Genomic DNA, 21,811 nt, shown 5'->3' with positions numbered 1-21,811 from the left:
AGCACACTCCTAACACATCTTATTTGTATGGTTGTGTTGCGCTCGAGGAACCCGAGTCTCAGAGAGGTACAACGATTTATTGTAGCAAAACCTGTGATGGGTCTGACCACTCTATAAATTCTACTTTGCTTTAGGTCTGATGAAGGCCCAGGGAGGTTTATTATGCTAGAAAAGTGTTATTCTTTCCTTCAGAGCCCAACCTTTTCATTTTCTAATAGCTATTCTTTACGGACATCGGGCGGAATCTGTAAGTGCCTTTAGAGAAGATGTATGTATTATATTGCTTAACTTTACAGAAGTACCCCCACACCCAAACTCTGTCCTGATATTTTCAGTTCAGAACTGGGGTTAGGCTACAGCAACCTCTGTACTGGTTCCATTCCCCCATCATCACTGTCACTCTCTAAAACTGTTTACACTGCTTTACCATGCAGACTCGGCTTTAAAGTTGTTACTTGAGAGTTTACTGTACTTTGGGTCCCCACATGTGTCTCTCTTTTGTGTGCATTTCCCACTGAGTAGAGTAGAGGTTTTTTGGAAAAGAAGTTTTGAGTGTGTGCATTTGAGAAATAAAGGTGCAAGGGAAAAAGAAAAGCACATGCAAGGATGAAAGATATCCCTTCATATATGGAGCCCTGACTTTTGTCATGAACTTACTCTGTGAGTCCTATCACCTCTCTGAGCCAATATTCATTTACTCATTAATTCTGAAGCATGTATTGTATGTCAAAACATGGCAGGTGTAATCTAGAAAAACACTGACACAGCCTCTGCCTTCTTGATTGTTTATGTTAAGAAGGTGGTCACTGAGTACTGAAAGTGGTGAGAAGTTGTTGGATGTGTGAGATACTTCAAAGCGAACGCAGTTAGAATTGGTAATAGTTTGGATGTGGGGTGTGAGAGAAAGATAGGTCAAGGCTGACCTCTGGGTTTTCTGCTCAAATGGGGTGTTGAGTAGTAGTGGCATTTACTGAGATGTTGAACACGGAGGAGGAAGGGAGTGGTTTGTGGTGTTGCAGGAATTAAGGGTCACTTCGTATAGGGACTTTAAATGCTTATTAGATCCTAAGTAGAGAGGTTGAAGAAGTAGTTGAGTATTTGAGAAGGGAGTCTGAAAGTTTAAGTTTGAAGATGGTCAGCATGTAAATCATGCAGCTGGGGGTGATTGCTATGTTTGTGAGTGTGATTAGAGAAAAGGTGTGAAGATCAAGGTCCGAGACCTGGGGCCCACCCACAGTTTGGAGACGGGGAAATGGAGGAGGTTCCAACTTCTGAAAATGAGGGTGCTAGAACCTGACCCCTCTTTCTCTCTCAAAATTGTTACAGAGATTGTGTAAAATACTTTACATGAGCACACACTGAAAATTCTTACCATCTAATTGCATGAATAAATATGAGTAGGGGAAGTTATGTAGGAAAATCATTTTCCTACTTGACTTTTCTTCTGAAAATCTATTTGTTATGGGATTGGGCGAGGTGTGCATGAATTTGAGAGATAGCAGAGGATCCCAGTGTGTAGATTACGTAACTGTGAGGGAAGAGGGGGTGGGCATGGGGAGGACCTTTGGAAAAGTTTACAAGAGGCCTGTAACAATGACGTATGCTTTAAATATAGTTATTTCTGTTTTTATCCATTCAAGAAAATAAATCAGCCAAGGGATCATGATAATACCCTTAACAGGGTTATAGTAGTAAAAAATATTTAACACTGATATCGACATATATAAAGTTATACCCATGCATAAATATCATGTGTGTGTACTCAGTAGGAATTGGATACAGCTAGAGTTGTCTGTTTTTCTGTCATCTTCCCTTCAGTGGGAATGAGGCAGGGTTTCCTGAAAAGTGGGCTCTCTTCTGGGAAGACTCAGTGGCAAGTTGCCAGTGTGTCATATAACTTATCCAGTCACATGGTGAAAGAGAAGACTTGCAAAAAGATAGGGGATAAAAACAGGAAAATCAAATGGGTCAGAGGAGAAAGAAGCAAGGCGGAGGCAAATGAAGGCAGAGGTTCATTTGGGACAGAGTTGGGGATAGGCACCTCCACAGTTCTATTTTTGCCATAGGTAAAATTAAGCAGCATTTCCCTGTTAACCAGTTGATAAAAGCTAAAGGACAGCATTTCAGCCCCTCACTCTTCAGTTACTTTGTCAACAATTATTGGAAAATCTCCTGTGCACTATGCCCTGTACAAGGATCTAGGGATAGAACATAAACACTGGGCATAAAAGTGCCTTTATTCACAGATTTGTTGTTCTTTTGTGTTACATCATATTAAGAGAGACTTGAGAATATTTAAATGATGATGAGAAGAATTAAAAGGATGAAGGTGAAGGTATGAAAGGGGGAAAGGATGATCTGTTGACCAATGGTCAAAAGATGGAGTAGATAGGCAAGAGATCTCCCAGTTAAGAGGGGTGGCAGAGACTGCTGCTTCTAAGCCACTGTTCTTCCTCTTTTTCCTCAGTAATTTTTAGCTGTGCATGTGGACACTCACAATAAAGACTAAAACTGACAATCTCCTTTAGAGCAGTATGAAACCATGTGAGTAAGTTCTGGCCAGTGGGATATAAACACATGTACTATGTAGCATCTTCTTCCCGAAAGGAGAGTATGAGATTTTTGCTCCTTTTTTTAATCCCTTCTCGAAACATGCACATCCTCTGAACCTACATAAGGTTCAGAGCTTCTCATATGAGTGGGATAATGAAAGGTACCAAGATTGAATGGGAAAACAGGAAGCCAAGTGGTTAAGTACATGAAGTTTAAAATCACATACCTGGTCCTACTTCCGGCTTTTCACTCAGGACATACATCAACTTAGACATGTTCCTAAGTCTCTGAGCCCCAGTTCCTTTGTTTGTAAAATGGGCTTCAAGAAATGCCATTGGGAGAACTAGACAGCCACATGTAAAAGAATGATACAGGACCAAACTTATACTACACATAAAAAACAACTCAAAATGGGCTAAACACTTGAACATAACACCTGAAACTGTAAAACTCCTGGAAGAAAACAGGTGGTAAGCTCCATGACATTACTATTGGAGAGGAGTGTTTTGGATTTGACACCAAAAGTGAAGGCAGCAAAAGCAAAACCAAGGAACTGGGACTGCATCAAACTAAAAGGCTTCTGCACAGTGGTGGAAACCATCAGCAAAGTGAAAAGGGAACCTACTAAATGGAAGGAAATATTTGCAAATCATGTATCTGATAAGAGATTAATATCTAAAATATAAACAAAACTCATACAATTCAATGTCAACCCCCCCAAAATATGAATGTATACATGATTCTATTTATATGAAATGTTCAGAATAGACACATAGACTAATGATCACCAGCGGATGTGGTAGGGAGAGTGGAGAGTGGCCACTAATGGCATGGGGTTACTTTTGAGGGTGATGAAAATGTTCTAGAATTAGGTAGTAGTGATGGTTGTACAACTTTATGAATACACTAAAAACCACTGAAGTATACACTTTAAAACATTAAAAAATATTTAAAGGTATTCCCAGAGCAATTGTAAGTTAACAGTATATTTTAAAGCTTTGTCTATGGTTTGGTGCACAATTTATCATCTTCTGTAATAGAAATCAACATATTTGGTCCATACCTACTGTGAACCTGAGTTTTTCCATTTACTGGCCCAGTTGGATTGATTTGATATACCATATTTGACTATCATTTCCATCCTAGGCAACTCCCAGCACACTGAGTAATCTGAATATGTTTTTCCTTATGAGAAAGAATAATTAGCTGTGGGCTCCTTGATGGGTACCGTGGTGAGGGGAAGATGAAAAATACAAAGTTGAATTGGTTTTCACAGTTCAGTTAGGCATATAACTACAGTGTTATAAAGGTTTTTGAAATGCAGAATGGTATATTGTGTTCACATAGACTAGGTGAGTACTTCTGGAGGGAAGTGGGATGGTCAGGGAAGGCATCCTAGAAAAGGAAATGTTTAAGCATTCCTTCCATGAGTAATTATTGACTGTTTGCTATACACTAGGCACTGTTGTTTGGTGCTACGTGTAACCTGTTAAAAGCTCACAGACAATGGAGAAGACACAGTTCTATAGACAGTTACAGAGCGGGTTATAAATGCTGCTGTAAAAGGAAGCATGGGATGCTTTACCTGACAGATGTGTCAAGTCAGGGAAGCCTGCCTTCCTAACTCAGCACAGCTGGAGTCCAAGTACAAATGGTGGTAACCACAGAAGGTTAGATCACAAGTAGCCTCGAAGGCTGTCTTTCCTAAGAGAGGAGGAAAGAGGAAGCATAAGGTTTTTAGATTTGCAGTTTAGAAATATGACTGGCTACATTGTGGAGATGGGAATAGAGGAAATGAGAAGGATGGCAGGAACTTTTCAGGAGACTGTTGCCCTAATTTGAGAAAGAAATCACAGAATGATGCAGAGAAGTGGAGGAAGACAAAACAGTTAACAATGATTGGGGCTTACCAGTTGGACATTTAAGCAGCCTGCGAGTCCCAGGACCTCTGTCCATTGCACTGTTGTCCCATCCATCTCCGTCTGATCCCAGCATACCTCCCCAGTCTTATCTCTGCCTCTCTGCATGAATGTGGAGGAGTCTTCTGCCAACTGCCCCCAGTGGAGGCTTGCTCATTTTCTGCGTCCTGCCTGGGATCACACCTTTATTTTCACCTGGAACGGAGCTCATTTCTCTTTACCTGTCCCGTTCTCTGACTTATGAGGCCTGTGGAATCATTCCATGCTCTTTCTCCTCTGAAATCATAGTACTTAGTATCTCTGTTACTCATTAGCCAATAGTTATATTTTGCCTTGTCACATCTCTTAATTGCTTTTGTTCGTTAGTAATTTCTGAACTGTTTTAAAATTACAGCAGGTAGACTGACATAGTGATATGATGGCCTAAATAGTAGACTATGAATCAGCTCTCCTGAATCCCAGTACCAACGCCCAACTCCCTGTGTAACCTGGCAGAATTACCCCCCCCCCCAGCCCCAATTTGAGTAATAACATGTAGTTGTCATAGAATACTTGGAAAAATCTTAAAAAGCATGCAAAATGAATTAACCCTCAATCCACAGCACCTGAAATAATCACTGTTAACAGATAATGCTCTTATCTGCTTTTATTTATTTATTATTATTATTATTATTATATTATTTTTATTATTTATATTTATTTTATTATATTTATTATTATTTATTATTTATTTTTATTATTATGTTCTTATTGTGTCCTTCCCATCCTCCATCTTTTTTTCTCACTCTAGGGTTATATGCATGTATCTCTGCAACATAGCTGGGACTATCCTCTATATGCTGTTAAGTAACCTGCTTTTTTCATTAATATATTGTGGGGTTGCTGAATCAAAACATGAGGATTTTTTTTAAAAAACATTTTTTTGTTGGTGAGAATGCAAGCTGGTGCAACCACTCTGGAAAACAGCATGGAGGTTCCTCAAAAAGTTGAAAATAGAGCTACCCTACGACCCAGCAATCGCACTGCTGGGTATTTACCCTAGATACAAATGTAGTGATCCAAAGGGGCACGTGCACTCGAATGTTTATAGCAGCAATGTCCACAATAGCCAAACTATGGAAAGACCCTAGATGTCCATCAACAGATGAATGGATAAAGAAGAGGTGGTATATATATACAATGGAATACTACCCAGTCATCAAAAGAAATGAAATCTTGCCATTTGCAACGACGTGGATGGAACTAGAGGGTATTATGCTGAGCAAAATAAGTCAACTGGAGAAAGACAGTTACCATATGATCTCCCTGATATGAGGAAGTTGAGAGGCAATGTGGGGGGATTGGAGGATAGGAAAGGAATAAATGAAACAAGATGGGATCAGGAGGGAGATAAACCATAAGAGACTCTTAATCTCACAAAACAAACTGAGGGTTGCCGGGGGAAGGGGAGTAGGGAGAGGTTGGTTGGGTTATGGACATTGGGGAAGGTATATGCTATGGTGAGAACTGTGAAGTGTAAACCTGACGATTCACAGACCCATAGCTCTGGAGCTAATAACACATTTTAATTAAAACAATATATAAAAATTTAAAAAAAATACTAAATGATATGGACATTGGGGAGGGTATGTGCTTTGGTGAGTGCTGTGAAGTGTGTAAACCTGGTGATTCACAGACCTGTACCCCTGGGGATAAAAATATATGTTTATAAAAAATAAAAAATTAAAAAAAAATTTTTTTAAAAGGATTTTTATTTATTTATTTGACAGAGATCACAAGTAGGCAGAGAGGCAGGCAAAGAGAGTGAGAGGAGGAAGGAGGCTCCCTGCTGAGCCTGATGCAGAGCCTGATGCGGGGGCCCTGGGATCATGACCTGAGGCAAAGGCAGAGGCTTTAACCCACAGCTACCCAGGTGCCCCAAACATGAGGATTTTTAAGTACAGATTGACACGTGGGGCCCAATTGTCTTCAAAGAAGTTTGCACCAAAAACTGAATAGTAGTTGTCTCTGGGAAATAGGGAGAGAAACTTCTGCTTTTCAGTGATAACTGTCTGTATTGTTGAATATATATTTTTATTAATATAAGTATAAATAACTTTTATAGTTTGAACATGACAGTAATTTATACCTCTACTTAATCCAGGCTTGAATTTGCATTTAAAAACAACTGCATGACCTTTACTCATCAGATGAATTAAAAAATGGCATCCTATTATTTTAATTTGATGATTGGTAAAATTTGACCTTTTCACCCAGGATCATTTGTCATTTTTTCTTTAGACCTTTGATGAGTCACTTAGTATTAGTAGGCCTTAGTTTACTTATGAGTAATATAAGAGGAATGATATTTAAAATTATTGTGAGGATTAATGGAGATCATGTATGGAAGATGCTTTGTAAGCTGTAAAAAGTATATAATTGTATTTATTGCTTGTGTGTTTATTGATTTTATATTGATTTAGATTAGTTAATGGTTATGAACAGTAAGGCCAGCTTTGCTTTTTTGCATTCATTGGGAGAAAGGCTAAAAAGTCAGAGATTCCTTCATTAGTATTTATTTTCGTGCCATGTAGGATTCATGAGATTTGGCTTCTTAGGACTAGGTTTGTGCTGCATTTCTACTATTTAATAGCTATGTGTACAGGTGTAATTATGCATTGAACACAAACATTTCTTTGGTCAAGACCAGTAACGTTCAGGGAACATCTGGCCGGACGCACATCAGAGTTCTGTGCACTGAGAAAGCGTTCATGCAAGCTCATGAAGACCATCTGTTTAAATGGATTGATAGTACAAGGAACCTTGTCTATGCAGATTCCACTAACTGGATTCCCCCCACCCTATTCCACTCCTCATAGTTTTGTGAAATGAAAATTGGTCAAAATCATGATTCTAAGGCCTTGGAAGGTCAGTCTGATATGTTCTTCTGAATTATCAAAGGCAGATTAATTTCCATCCAACATGGTTTTTGTGAATTCTATATTTAGCTCTCTGGTAACCTGGGTACCTTGTTTGTCATTATCCAAAACGCTGAATTCTGGATAATAGGGAAACAGGGCTGAGTAAACAACTCCACTGAGTAATAGATGACCTCCTGGCCTTTTATTTCTGACACTGTGTTCCCTTTTATCCAAGGACAAGATGTTACAAAAATAATTCAGAGTGACTCCCAAGGGTAGCCCTATGAACTCCTTGGACTGTATGGTGGAGGAGGGTGAATCACCACAGCAGAATGTTGATTCCCCCGGTGCTGTTAGTAATTGTCCCAGCCAGGCACTTCAGCAGTGAGGACACAAGCAATGGGAAAGTTTTTTCTGACTCATTCACAGTGTAATTCGCAGAAGAAAACGTCTAGCTTCTCTCTCTCTCTCTTTTTTTAAAGTTGCATGCGTGTGCCTGTAGTAAAATATGATGTTAAAGCATGGATCTCCCAAATGAATATTCAAACTAGCTCTTACCAGTAGCAGTATTTGGGGGTATTTTGTCAGTCAATTTTTATTGTTCTGGATGTTCACACTGAGGGAAGAGGGATCGGGAGTCTCAGTGTCCAGTCCTATATATCCATGATTCATTTCAAGTAGTTTAAAACAAGGGTATTACTTTTCCACAATGAATTTCAGGTGTCCCTGTGCCCTTTCTTATCACTCTTTGTGTCTGAGACCCCACCCCACCCCCACAGAACACACATTCACAAACCAGGGGACTTTCTTGCTTCAGAGGAATTCATCTGAGTCTGGGGATTTGAGTTCTTCTTGGGCATGTCTCCTCAGAGGAAAGTCCACACTCTTTAGGTGGCATTTGTGGTCCACTGTAACTTGACCTCCGCTTTCTTCCTTTCCTCATTTCTTTCTGTTCTACACAGACAGTCTGTTTACTCTCCCAAGAGGGACTCCCCCTTTCCCTCTTTTGATGTTTCTTCATGTTTCCTTAGTCAGCTCCCATTCTCATCCTGTTTGCATCTTCCCCATCCTGAAAGGCCCAGTTCAAATCCCACCTCTTCCATATCTATCATACTGTTATGTGGCTACTGTGAGCCAGTTGTTCCACGAGACCTATGTACATTATTTCTCACAGAGTTGTTTTTTTTTTTTTTAAGATTTTATTTATTTGAGAGAGAGAGGGAGAAGCAGACTCGCTGCTGAGCAGAGACCCCCCGATGCAGGGTTTGGTCCAGGATCCTGAAACCATGACCTGAGCTGAAGGCAGACACTTAATCGCTTGAGCCACTGAGGTACCCTGATCACAGAGTTTAAAACAATCCTGAAAAATAATTACTTTTATTTTCAGATGAGAAAACAATCACAGAAAATTAAAAAGTGACTTGAACCTAGGTACTAAATGGCAGAGCCACTGTTTGGGTTCGAGTCTTCTTGACTTAAATGTTCAACTCCACATGCTAGTTTTCCATGAAGCCTTCTGGATTGGACTAACTACACCAGCCCCCACCTCATACCTTCTCTGAACATGCTCTTTTGGCTTGGTTGGGTATGTCTTGTGTTTGGCAGTTAATCATGTGTTATTACCTGGTCACATTCTTGGGTTACTAATTCTTCTTTGATGATAAATCTTTTCTTGCCTTCTTTTCTTCCAGTATAGCTTTGTATCATAGGCTTTTCATGATGAGTTTTGTTTGTTTATAATGACTTCATGAATGAGGTCAGGGAGTGTTACTCCTCGTAGTTGTTATTATGTTTATATTTTTCTGTTAAGTCCAATCAGTTGTCAAATCCTACCTTAATATTTATCTCTATAATAGTTTTAGCAAAGTATCCTCCTCTCCTGTCTTTCTACATATTTATTCCCTTACCCTTTTATTTCCTTTCCGCTTTTCAACAGGAAAATAATTGTAATGAATGGGGGTGCTGGGTGCCTTGGTTAGGCTTCTGACTCTTGATTTCAGCTGGGGTCATGATCTCAGGGTCGTGGGACCAAGATCCCTGTCAGTCTCTGGGCTCAATGGGGAGTCTGCTGGGCATTCTTTCCCTTTGCTCCTGCCCGTGCTCATGCTCTCTGTTTCTCAAATAAATAAACCTTTTAAATTACTATTTTTTAAAGATTTTATTTATTTATTTTTGAGAGAGAGCAAGTATCAGCACAAGCACAGGCAGGGGGAGTGGTAGGGGGAGAAGCAGACTCCCCGCTTAGCAGGAAGCCTGACATATGACTGGATCCCAGGATTCCCTGGGATAATGACTCTAGCCAAAGGCAGATGCCCAACCAACTGAGCCACCAAGGTGTCCCAAAAAATAAGTCTTAAAAAAAAAAAAAGTAATGATTACCAGGCATTGCCACTGAATAGTTTGCATTGAGATGGATGACAGTTTGCTTAAATTCAAGTGTTGTCTGCTAGACAAAGGCTATTTGATAAAAGAATTATGGATACAGTCAGGCTATGGATGTGTTTGGGATGAGGGGTACAAAAAAGTGTTTCATCGAGGTTTACAGATTGTAAAGTGAGGATTTATCTTGAGAAAAGGTAGCTGTATTTATTTACCTTTTTCAGTTCACTTGTAGAGAAATATAATTAAAGTTGATACAAAGGACTCATAATCGAATCCATGGTATACGCCACCTATCATCTAAACTTTCAAGACCTGCATAACTCCCACTCCCCAAAAATTCCCATTGGTGGCCATACACTGAGTCCTTCTGTCCATTCATAATGGTTATCTACATGAAATATATGGAAAATTTTGCATAGATGAGAAGTAAACAGTGGATTTTGAATTCTTTAGGTTCCTACAAAGCATCAACTTTATTGTGATTATAAAATTTGAAACTGGGGACTATGGGAATAAATCGTGGGCTTATGAATAAATTGTGGGTCTTAAGAATAGTGGTTATTGGCAAAATTTAAAGCATAGATCTTCTGTGCTCTGTGGTTATAGTTTCTGTGTTTTCTAAATCTGTGGCATCATTATATAGTTTTTTTTTTTTTTTTAAGATTTTATTTATTTATTTGACAGAGATCACAAGTAGGCAGAGAAGCAGACAGAGAGAGAGGAGGAAGCAGGCTCCCCATCGAGCAGAGAGCCCGATGCGGGGCTCGATCCCAGGACCCCGGGATAATGACCTGAGCTGAAGGCAGAGGCTTTAACCCACTGAGCCACCCAGGCGCCCCCATTATATAGATTTTGAAGGTAACCAACTAAAGAGCTTTCTGGGAGAAGAAACTATATCTGGAAACAAACATTATGAGTGTAGCTTTGTACAGTGGATCTCAGTGTGGCTGTTTGGGATATTCTGTATACTGTGGGAAAAGAGAAACGATCTTCTGGGAGTCACATCAGGCTCCACACTCAATGGGGAGTCTGCTGAGGGTTCTCTCTTTCTTTCCCCCTCGGGGCCCTCCCCTTGTGCACATTCGTTCTCTCTCTTGCTCGCTCACTCACTCTCAAATAAATCTTTTTTAAAAAAGAATATAAACAGTGACTGTAAAGTAAATAATGTTGGTAGTCTTGTAGAATCCTTTAAACTAGTGTTTTTCAAACTAGTTTGTTATTCATTAGTGGACTGTGAAAACTGTTTTGAGAGACTTGTTCAGCATTTTAAAAATTTATTAAATAGTATAGAATAGAAATAATAGTATAGAATAGAAAATGGAATGAATTGTGTATAGTAAGTCTATCTTTCTATCTTTCTGTGAAACTGATTTTTTGTCACACACATATACACAAATATACTGGAAAATATATTTTTTACTGTGGCTTATAGTCAAAAAGGTTTGGAAAGATGTTGTAAAGCGTGGCTGTTGGCACAGGATCTCAGATAGTGATGTATAACTAACCCTTACTAGATTCTCAGCTGAGCTGGGACAGACCAGACAGGTGAATGAGCGGTGGCTCAGTGCTCTGAGTGTTGACCTAGTGGTCAAGTCTGCTGCATTGATGAGGTCAGAGTGCATTGCTCGTTGTACAAATATGGTCCACTGAAGAGCTTTGCCTGCAGTTTAAGATTGGAGACTTGGTCGGCAGACTGTTTCAATGCTAACCATAAGAACTGATCATAGTTTTTTGGTTGAGGAGAGGTATAGGGGACCATTTTTCCTGAGATTTCTTATTTTTCTCCCCTAACTTCACCTGTCTTTTGAGGTAATAGCTGAGTTTGTTGAGACTATAGACTGGACTGGACATTTGCCATTTGTCTAGCTCTGAACTCCCTTCATTTCTAGAGTGATCATGTGTTGTTGCTGTGGAAGCTGAAGGAAATTGCAGACACATGACTGGGTGAACTTGGTGCAGCCTCTTGGATCCCCATGCCACAGGGCTTTGAATCTAGAGGGAATGGTGTGAGCATGTAGTGGGGGCTTGAGATCGTTCAGGGAAGCAGCAGAGCCAGGAGTCCAGTTGTGGTAATGGCCAGGGACCTGTGGTAGCCAAGCTAGAATGGTGTCCTGATGAGACTGTTCCTGTGTTCTTATAGCTTTCTCTTAATTCATTTTTATCCTAAGGTGAGTGGAACTGGTTTCTTTTGTTTGCACCCAAGAACCCTAAGTGGTTAAAGAATTACAGGAAAAATGTTAGATTGGTTTTTGCCCTAAAACAGCTTAGTACATAATAGAGAAGGGGTAGGTTAATATTGCAATAGACACACGAGTAAGTTAGTAAAAGTTAGCAAGGGATGAGGGGATTCCGTGTTTCCTGTGTATTCTATTAAATTACAGTTACCCTCAAACTTTGTCAGATGCATCATCAGCAAGAAGTTGTTGAAGCATGTCGTCTTGGAAATACAAATGAATGAAAAATTAGCTGTATTAAGGTGTGGCATATTATGGTTTCAGACCTCCTATTTTTTAAGGAACCTTGGAGGTCATCTTGGTTTTTTTTTTTTTTTTTTTTTTTTATTACACAGTATTTCAGCTCAGGAAGCTTTGGAGGCTTGTTTAAGACCAGGCAGGTCCTGACAGAACCAGGCTGGAACCAGGGCTCCTATGGGTGGTTTCTCTTGTTCCCCGCAGGAGGAAGCTGGCGTCCTCCTGTCCTCATTTGGACCCTCCCTCACCTTTCCATGATTCCTGCCTCTTTCCTACATGGTCCCTCCTTCTTATACACCCATCCCTGTGATTTTCTTTTTGCCTGGCTCTTTTCCAGAACAGCCACACCCTTCCTTTCTGTCTTTTAAAATCTTCTGTCTTCCTCAAAGCTGGAAACTGATTCCACTCTTCCTGATCACTGCACAGCCCTCTCTTACTGACTCTTGCTCTTCCTGCTGCCTGTCTGCATCCCCCCACAACTGCTGTCTGGTGTTCCCCCCATGGATCTGTTTATCTTTCCAGCTGTTAATGGATGGCAAGGTTTTGGTGGGCTCGGTTTTAATCGTGATGCTTCTTTAGATTCTGCCAAAGCCCCGTGCCTTGACCAAGGAAATGGGGCAAAGTGAGAAAAGGCAATGAAGTCAGAGGCCGAGAAATGTGTTTGAGCCCCATCTTGCCACTCACTTGACTGTGGGACTGTCGAACCTGAATCTTCTCATCTGTGAAAGGGGCCGTGAGACTCAAATGTGGTTATAGATGTGAAAGCCCTTTTAAACCATAAAGAACCGTGCAAATGTAAGGTTTTATTGTGATGGCACAAGTGCTTAATATGTATTTTAGGGATGAATGATTGAAAAGCACATAAGGTGAAGACAGGTCATTCTTCCCACTGTGTTTGCAGTGTCTCCTGCCACCATATTCCTGACCCCTATATTCTGTGTTCTCTAGTGACATTATAGATGTATTAGTGGTAAAAGAAGAAAAGAAAAGTAGCAAAGCATCTTGATACAATGTGGCTTTTAGGAAAATACTTATTGACTTTAATTAGGCAGAGTACTATATTTGCTTTGATCAGAAATTGTCTGTCAGGGTAAGCAGGCTCATTGGGAGCTGTGCAGAGAGCCCTGACCCATCGAGTTGGCATTGATTGTTTGATCATCCCTAGCAGTTTATTGTAAATGAAGCAGCACTTACGGTTCTCGGTTATTCCTGGAATTGCTGCTATAGTTAGAAGTGAGTTATTCTGTGTGGCAGGAATGGCATATAGAAAAGCCATAATTCTGACTTGCTGACAGGAAAAAATAGCAGATTTTGTATTTAGATTATGTCGTCCTTTTGGCTGGAATCCATCCACTCTGCACAGTATCTTGTGATGCTTTCATCGGAGCACTTACTCTAGGTCTCAGCAAGGCGGGGGGTATTGGGAGCAACTGACAGAAGTCGCTTCCAGAGTTCCGTGGGAGCAGAGTCTCTAGTGAGGAGACTGGAAGGGAAGCAGAGATGCTTTCTTTCCCTAGCCTGGTGCCTGTCTTAGGCCTCAAGGAGGGTCTGTGTGCATGCGGGCTGTGCCTGGGTGCTTCAATTTTTTTTTTTTTTTTTTTTAATGACAGCTCTTGGGGCGCCTTGGTGGCTCAGTTAAGTGTCTGCCTTCAGTTCAGGTCATGACCCCAGGGTCCTGGAACCGAATTCCGCATCAGGCTCCCTCCTCAGCAGGGAGTCTGATCCTTCCTTTCCCTCTGCCTGCCGCTTTGCCTACTTGTGCTCTTTATCTCTGTCAAATAAATAAATAAAATCTGTTTTTAAAAAAATCTGTTAAAAAAAATGACAGTTCTTTCAGTCTCTGGAGGGAAAAAGCCTTGGAATGAGTTCAGTCTCCTAGGTGGATGTTAGGCTGTGAGAAATACTAAAAAGTCAGAGAAGACAGTGATGTAGGTGATCGGAGGCATTTTAAAGTAGCTTTTGCCCTTCAGAGGAAAGAGCGATCCTTGGAATCAGGAGTCCTCTGTTTGACTTCCCGTACTCCCACTGACTGGCCTCAAACCTCCCCCGCTTCTTATGAGAATTAAGTGGAAAGTGCCCAGCTCCTCTCATGAGATGTTGCTGGTGCTCTGTATAGACTGGAGTTTCCTCTCCTTGATTGGAACTGTGTTCCATCAAGATGTAATCTGTTTAACAGAAGTTAGGGCCAGAATGTGAATGCTTGCTGCCTGATAAGCTCTGCATTAGGCTCTTTATTTGCATTAACTCACTTAACCCTTTATAACTGAGTACATGGAGGTTTCGGATGCTAAGTAGCTTGCTGAAGATGACAGGAGCTGGTAGGTGGGGAAGGCAGGATTCACACCCTGCTCAGGATGGCTCACTCTCTTCACGGCCCTGCTAGATTTATGAAGTGGAACTTCATTTATGGCCAGGCTTTTGCTCTGAATCCCTGTGTATTCTTTTGTTCTTCAGAGAGGCTCACAGCCCAAGGCCTTTGCCATGAAGCCTACAATATATTGCTTTAGCACTTAACACCTTTCTGGGTACTTCCACATCAACAGCCCTGTTTGAAAAAGGCTTTGTAGGAGCTCAATGAAGACTTTTTGAAAGATCTTTCTGATCCTTTAGGCATGCTTCCTTTAGGATGTTTCCTCTCAGGTTGAGGAATCAGGAAACTGAGGCTGAGAGATTAAAATGTTTTGTCCAGGGGCACACTTGCTAGTTGTGTATCAGCTCAGTAATGTTGCTTACTTTGTTACCTTCATCTTTTCTTTAACAACTGCAGTTGATCTTTAAATAACAAAAGTTTGAATTGCATGGGCCCACTTATATACATTTTTATATATATATATATATATATATATATATATATATATATTACAGTGCTGTAAATAAATGTATTTTCTTTCCCTTATGATTTTCCATTTAAATTAATTTTTAAAAAAAATTTTATTATTTGGTAGACACAGCGAGAGGGGGAACACAAGCAGGGGGAGTGGGAGAGAGAGAAGCAGGCTTCCTGCTGAGGAAGGACCCTAGGATCATGACCTGAGCCAAAGACAGATGCTTAACAACTGAGCCACCCGAGCACCCCCCCTTACGATTTTCTTGATAACGTTTTCTTTGCTAATTGACTTTATTATAGGAATACAGTATATAATATATAAAACATACAAATATGTGTTAATTGACTTTGTGTTATTGGTAAGGCTTCCGGTTAGCAGTAGGCTATTGGTAGTTAAATTGGAGGGGGGAATAAAAAGTTATATGCTGATTTTTGATGTGGGAGCAAGTGTGCCTAACCTTTGTGTTGTTCAAGATTCAACTGTATTTGATTATTTATTGATTATCTAATATGTGCTGGTGACCAGCACTGACCAGGACAAAAGTCCCTACCCTCTTGGAGCTTGTATTGTTATGTTAGGTTTCCTCCCTGGCCTTAGGGCTGTGCCTGCTGAAATAGTTTTTTAAGGTCTAAGAAATTTAGTCTTAAAATTTTTTAGGCAGCTGATTTCAGGAAATATTTCTAAATTACATATTTTTCTTTTCAATTTTTCTAGGTTCATACTTTAACTTTCAACTTTTGTATTTTCTACTTCAGAAACCAAATTGTAAGGTTTTTACGGCGAGATAAACACAACACCAGGCAAAGTGGGTGCAAGGCAAGATTTATTAAAAACGCTCTCCCGCAAAGTTTCAGGGTTCAGGAGAAGGGGAGCCAGGAAAGTTGCACTGGGAGGAGGTGGGCACCCTTGGGCGAGGTTCCGCGACTCTGGAAAGCAGAGTGGGGGAAGTCGCACCCAAGGCATGGAGGAGGGGACTTTTAAGGGTCCTCGAGGGGAGTTCAGGGGTCTTTTGGCAAGGTTCCCTTATTTGGATATTTCACCTGCTCGTCGGGGTCCCATTGGTCCACTGGAGCCTGGGGCGGGGGTCTCAGATTCCTGCTTGTCAGGGTCCCATCGGGTTCCTGCTTGGGTCTTTGTTCTCCTGTCCAAGCTCAGGTTTTGTGGCGGGAACTTTCGCCATCTTAAGTAGCCCTTTCTGCCAGCCCAACACAGACCAAAAACTTTGATTCCTTTAAGGTGTACATATAGTGACTCACTGTGTGTGTTTTAGTAAAAACAACCAGATACCCAAAGTGTTGTAGTCTGACTCTTGTCATTGATTTTTAACCATCATCCAGTCTGTTTTTATCGTGTAAATCTGACAGTGGCCTTTGGCCAAAAGCCATCCTATTCTGATCATACTTATGAATATTAACATGGTCTATTTCTATGTCTCTTCACTATTCAAAGTTTAATTGTATATTCTTACCTTACACAGATACCTGTATTTCAAAAGATGTCCTTGACAATGTAAGAGGGTTTATCTTCAGACTAACAGATTTCTAGGAGTTTAACATCTTGGAAAATAGTTGTAAAATTCCTCTGTTGTAGCCAAGCCCTGTTCAGACCCACAGAGTTGTGTTTTGTTTCTGTTAGTTCTTTCTCATTCAGGAAGTATCAGACTTTGTCTCCTGTATGAGACTTTGTAAATCAAAGAATTGTGAGACCCCACAAAATTTCCCTGCCCCCCCCCTTTTAATGAAAAGTAACATCTACAAGACCAGGAAAGCAGTCCTCTGATCATAGAAATAAAAGCAATTTTTTCAAAAACTTGAAATTTTGTAAGTAAATTAGTGTGGAAGAATTCACTGCTATTATCAAAGAGCTTTTGATTACTCACTCTTATTCTTCCCATTTTCTGAGCTTCTTTGCTTTGGGAATGGGACCCAGTGAATCTTATTATTTTTAAAGGGTATCATGCGATTCCAGTTTTTTTTTAGCATTAAAGATTTTCTTTTTGTATCTGTAACAAGAAACTTAAATTGATTTCTTGGAATTATCCAGCGTATTTAGAAACTGATCTTGCTCTTTCTTACCTGTTCTTAAAATAAATAGAGAGCATCTTGCTTGCTTTATGTGGAAAGAGATGTTATTTGAGTGAAGCTTTTGCACAGTCTGTAGCAGCAAAAAACTCATCCTGAATGAGGACAGGTGTCATTTCATATAAAGTGGATCAGCAATTTTAGATTTAAGTACTGATAAGAGTGTCTAGCATGTCTTTTAAGTGCTTTATGGGTGTTTTTACATTTTTATCATTAGAGTGTCAGTTTTTTGAGAGCAGAGATTTTGTTGTTATTGAATCAACATATAAAAACATCATAGTAGGGGCGCCTGGGTGGCTCAGTGGGTTAAAGCCTCTGCCTTCGGCTGGGGTCATGATCCCAGCGTCCTGGGATCGAGCCCCACATCGGGCTCTCTGCTCAGCAGGGAGCCTGCTTCCTCCTCTCTCTCTGCCTGCCTCTCTGCTTACTTGTGGTCTCTGTCTGTCAAATAAATAAATAAAATCTTTAAAAAAAATCATAGTAAATGTGTATTATCTAGAAATTCTGTTACTGATCCTGTTTTTCTTAAGAGTTTAATCTCTAGGGTAGTACCACAAATCAATACCATTTTATTGTCTTGTCCAGTAATACTGGAGGTCAGTTTGAAAATTAAGTACTCTCTGATTTCAATATAGTGTGGCTTGCAGTAGAGAAGGCTAATGGAAAAAGCAAACTCTCCTTTACTATAGGTTTTCATATAATCCTAGTTCTAGAAAAACCTTGGTGATTTTTGGCTGACTCTCAAATCTTAGATGAGGCTCAGAACAGCCCTGTGACTTTTGAGTTCAAATTATAATATGCAATCTGATGGTGCATTTTAAAATCCTTTGTGAGTTATAAAAGGATTTATGCTGTTGTCTTTGTTAAAGAGCTGGAGGCTGGTGGAACCTATAGCTCTCTTCCTGATCTGAAAAGCTTTGAGTAAGTGTCCCTTTCCTGATTTGGGGCAGGCTTTTTTTTTTTTTTTAAAAGATTTTATTTATGTATTTGATAGATCTCAAGTAGGCAGAGAGGCAGGCAGAGAGAGAGAGAGAGAGAGAGAGGGGAAAGTAGGCTCCCTGCTGAGCAGAGAGCAATGCTGCTCAAAGGCAGAGGCTTAATCCGCTGAGCCACCCTGGTGCCCCTGGAGCAGACTTCTTAATGCTTTAGAGCATGGAGTCCATCTGGTACATTTTCATTCCTCCGTGGCAGTAGCATACAATAGCATGCTTCCAGGAATACTCAGAGAGGCCCCAGACGTGTTGTTAGCAAATACTGCTGATGAACCAATAGTGCTGTGCTTTGCCCAGGTCAAAAAGAGTATTGGAGAGTTTTTCCCCATTTATGAAGCAGGAGGGATGAGACTAGCCCCTTCCTTCTACAGGACCTTTGCACATGCTAATCCTTTACTGTTTTCTCCCCACCTCCCTGGATATCCATTACATCTCAGCTCAGTATTACTTCGCTCTTGAGTCCGGCACCAGATGACACTCTTCTTATTATATCTCTCTCTTTTTCCATCATGACCTTTTAAACTCTTTATAATTACCCCTTTATGTGCATCGTTGTTTGATTCCACTGTAGACTGTCCGCTCCATGTAAGCAGGGACCATATTGTTCCTTTTCTTTATTGTGGCCTCCTAATATAGGTCAGTTTCTGGCAATGAAGAACTGCTCAAAATAATGAATTTCCTAAATGTGACATTTGAAACTCTGATTCTGAGCTGAAGCAAAGTGTTAATTAGCATGTAGCTAATTTCACATTGCTCTTTTGATGCAGGGCAGGGTATCTGTTCACATAATTAAAATAATTGATTATATTAATTTTTTAAAACCTGAGAGTATAAGGATTTATTCTTTGACTCTTGTTAACATTGTCCCTGTCAAAATAGCCAAGTCGAAATTGTCATATCAAAATTCATACTTGTATCCTCTTCCTGGCCTCCAGAAGATGACATTGTGACAGGATTGATTTTAAATTGCTTTTATGTTTTCATTTGTGCCATCTCCCACTTTGATCATAAGGTCCTGTGGGAATACTGGCCTGCAGCCTTGGAGGTTACCCATACTCATCTCCTTTTCCCCACCCCCTTTGTACTTCTGCCATGTACTGCTTGGGATTGTGCACTTCCCAATGTAGAGTTCTGATGAAGTGTATTGAATGAATGACAGAAAACAGACCGTAATCTGTCTTAACTCGGAAATGACTAACGGTGGTTACTCCTTAGTTGCAAAAATTATTTGATTCTACTGTTAAAAAATTTGTGAGAGGCATCTGGAGAGTTGTTAATAGAGAGTTCTGTGGGGGCGCCTGGGTGGCTTAAGTGGGTTAAAGCTTCTGCCTTCAGCTGGGGTCATGATCTCAGGTTCCTGGGATTGAGTCCCGCATCGGGCTCTCTGCTCAGCAGGGAGCCTGCTTCCTCCTCTTTCTCTCTCTCTGCCTGCCACTCTGCCTACTTGTTATCTCTCCCTGTCAAATTAAAAAAAAAAAAAAATAGAGTTCTGTGTGCGTGTTTTGGGCAGGGGGTGGAGGGTGGTGGTTGGTGATGAAGATGGTGGGATCAAGTACTTTAATTCTACAGAATCAAGCTGGTATCTTTATGTTGCTACCTAAGTTTTCAAGGAAGAATGCCTCAAAAAATACTGGGAGAACAAAAAGCATTTTTCATTAGATTTATTCCTAGGCCTTCCCCCTTTCACCGTAGTGTAAGATATTTCACCATTAAAATGAGGCCAAGTTGGGGGAGGGTAATTCTAAAGGAAATGTATCTTTGGGTGTCCTATTGTTCACAGCCCCAGGAGGGAGGTTGTTGATGGAAAAGCACAGGGTCCTCACTTAAACTATACAGGGCGCTCTATGCCAGGAAGCAAAGTCCCTGGCTTCCTTGCTTGAAGCATTGAAAATATCATCTTCTGAGATGCTTCTCTGTCCTCTCAGTGTCCTCACCAATTTTCTTTTCCTTCTTCCTCCCAAATGCTTTTTCCTGCCCACTTTTGGTTTGGGCTGCTTCCTTAATAAAAGTGTCCTCTTACTTTCTGATGCAATTACCTCTGCAGCTGATTTATTTATTTATCCTTGTTTTTTAGCTCAGCTCTAAACGGACTTTGGAAAGTAGAGAAGAAAATCCAGTCTGCTTTTTGGAGGACTTTGGACAGCCGAATAAATGCAGGTATATACATTTTCATATTTTTAAAGAAGGGCCAAAAGGAAAATAGCTTTTAGAAAGAATAATGAAACTGATGTTGGATTTACAGGGCTATGCGCCCTTATATCCTTTACTTTTAAATTATTGGTATTTTAATTTTTGTTTGTTTCCAAATTTGAGTGTGCTGGTTTAAAAATCCCGAGTATGGAAATATAGGAATTCCAAAGTAAAAGGTAAACTTCCCTTATAATCCTTCCTAGATATTCAGCACTTTAACAGTTTATTGTATGTTTTTCCATATTATGCATATGCATGACCGAAAGGGTCATATTATACACATTATGCTTTTTTCACTTTGCTGTATGTCCTGTATGTCTGCCAGTGTGGGTTCATGTAGCTTTATCTCACCTTTTTTAACAGCTGTATAGTAATCTTTTATGTTGATTGTTCTCGTTTTGTTTCATCTCCTGTTGGACATTGCCAGTTGTGGTTTTTCTTATTTTAAGTGGTGCCACACCTTGTACATATATAATTTGTATACTTACCTGATCATTTCCTTGGGGTGAAAGGGTATAACCCCATCTCTGAGTTCTTCCCCTGCCACAGCTCTATAGGATCTCAATGACAAAGGCTTATTTTACATTGTAAAGCTGACTGCAGCTGTTTTGTTTTCTGTGTCTATTTTTCATTGTGGGGTGGAGTTGGGAGCTTCAGTGTTGGGTTTAAAAACTTTCTTCCTTGACAGTTGATCTGAACCCTCAGGGTAAGTTATGAGCTACTCTTACAGCCTGTGTTCTGGAAGATTCTGGTTTTCAAGGTGAAACAAGTAAAATTGAGTGCCTCTCAGTTGTAGCATTGAGGCATATCCGATTCGTGTCTCTACTGTAAGTATCTTGCCTCACCAGGGCAGCTAATAAACAAGCGCATGAGTTTGGTGAAAAGACCTGTGGCTGTTGTCCATACTCTTGATTTGTCTTGTTTGGAGGAGCTTCCTTGGGCCTTTCTGCAAGCGCCTATTAAATGTAAGGTTCTGTGCTAGGTACTGGGAATATCTATGCTATCACTAGATGAGTGACATGGTCCTTGCCCTTAAGAAACTCCCAGCATACATGATTGAGAGAGACAGACATGTGCATAAGATGGTCATAACCCAGTGTGGTTAGTACAGCGAGGTGATCTTGGGAGAGGGCATCTAACTTAGGGGATGGGATGGAGGTTCCTAAGTCCTTCTTGGAGGAGGTAATGTCCAAGCTGAGCTCTAAAGAAAATTGCAGCTTGCCATGAAGAGGATGAAGTGGGGAGGTATTCCTGGCAAAGAAACCAGGATGACCAAAGGCAGGAAGGTGTGAAAAACAGGACAGGGAGGGAGCTGGAGTGACAAGAACGATGAATGGCAGCTTTGTTGGTTTTCAGGCATGAAGTCAGAGGCTAGGAGTAATGGAAGATGAGGTTGGGGGAGTGGGGTGGGGAGCTAGCTGGCAGGCAATGGAGGGGCTCTGTGAGGAGTTTGAGATGGCACTTGTAGATTAATGGGAAGCCTTTGGAGGATCTG

General features: G+C 40.5%; 1 protein-coding gene across 10 annotated transcripts in view; it reads left to right on the top strand.

The window, feature by feature from the left end:
* The window catches only part of JAK1 (Janus kinase 1), a 124,840-nt gene that overhangs the window by 53,959 nt on the left and 49,070 nt on the right, over positions 1-21,811 (top strand). For all 10 annotated transcript variants that reach the window (XM_082687810.1, XM_082687813.1, XM_082687817.1 and 7 more), the window contains one exon: positions 20,201-20,283. In XM_082687810.1, the coding sequence (XP_082543936.1) occupies positions 20,278-20,283 (6 nt within the window). In that variant the 5' untranslated portion in view covers positions 20,201-20,277. The remainder of the gene's footprint in view (positions 1-20,200; positions 20,284-21,811) is intronic.

Source organism: Mustela nivalis, assembly GCF_964662115.1.
Source record: "Mustela nivalis genome assembly, chromosome: 10".
NCBI classification, from domain to species: domain Eukaryota; kingdom Metazoa; phylum Chordata; class Mammalia; order Carnivora; family Mustelidae; genus Mustela; species Mustela nivalis.
The sequence above is the reverse complement of the archived record's forward strand: the minus strand, read 5'-3'. Positions and strand labels throughout refer to the sequence as shown.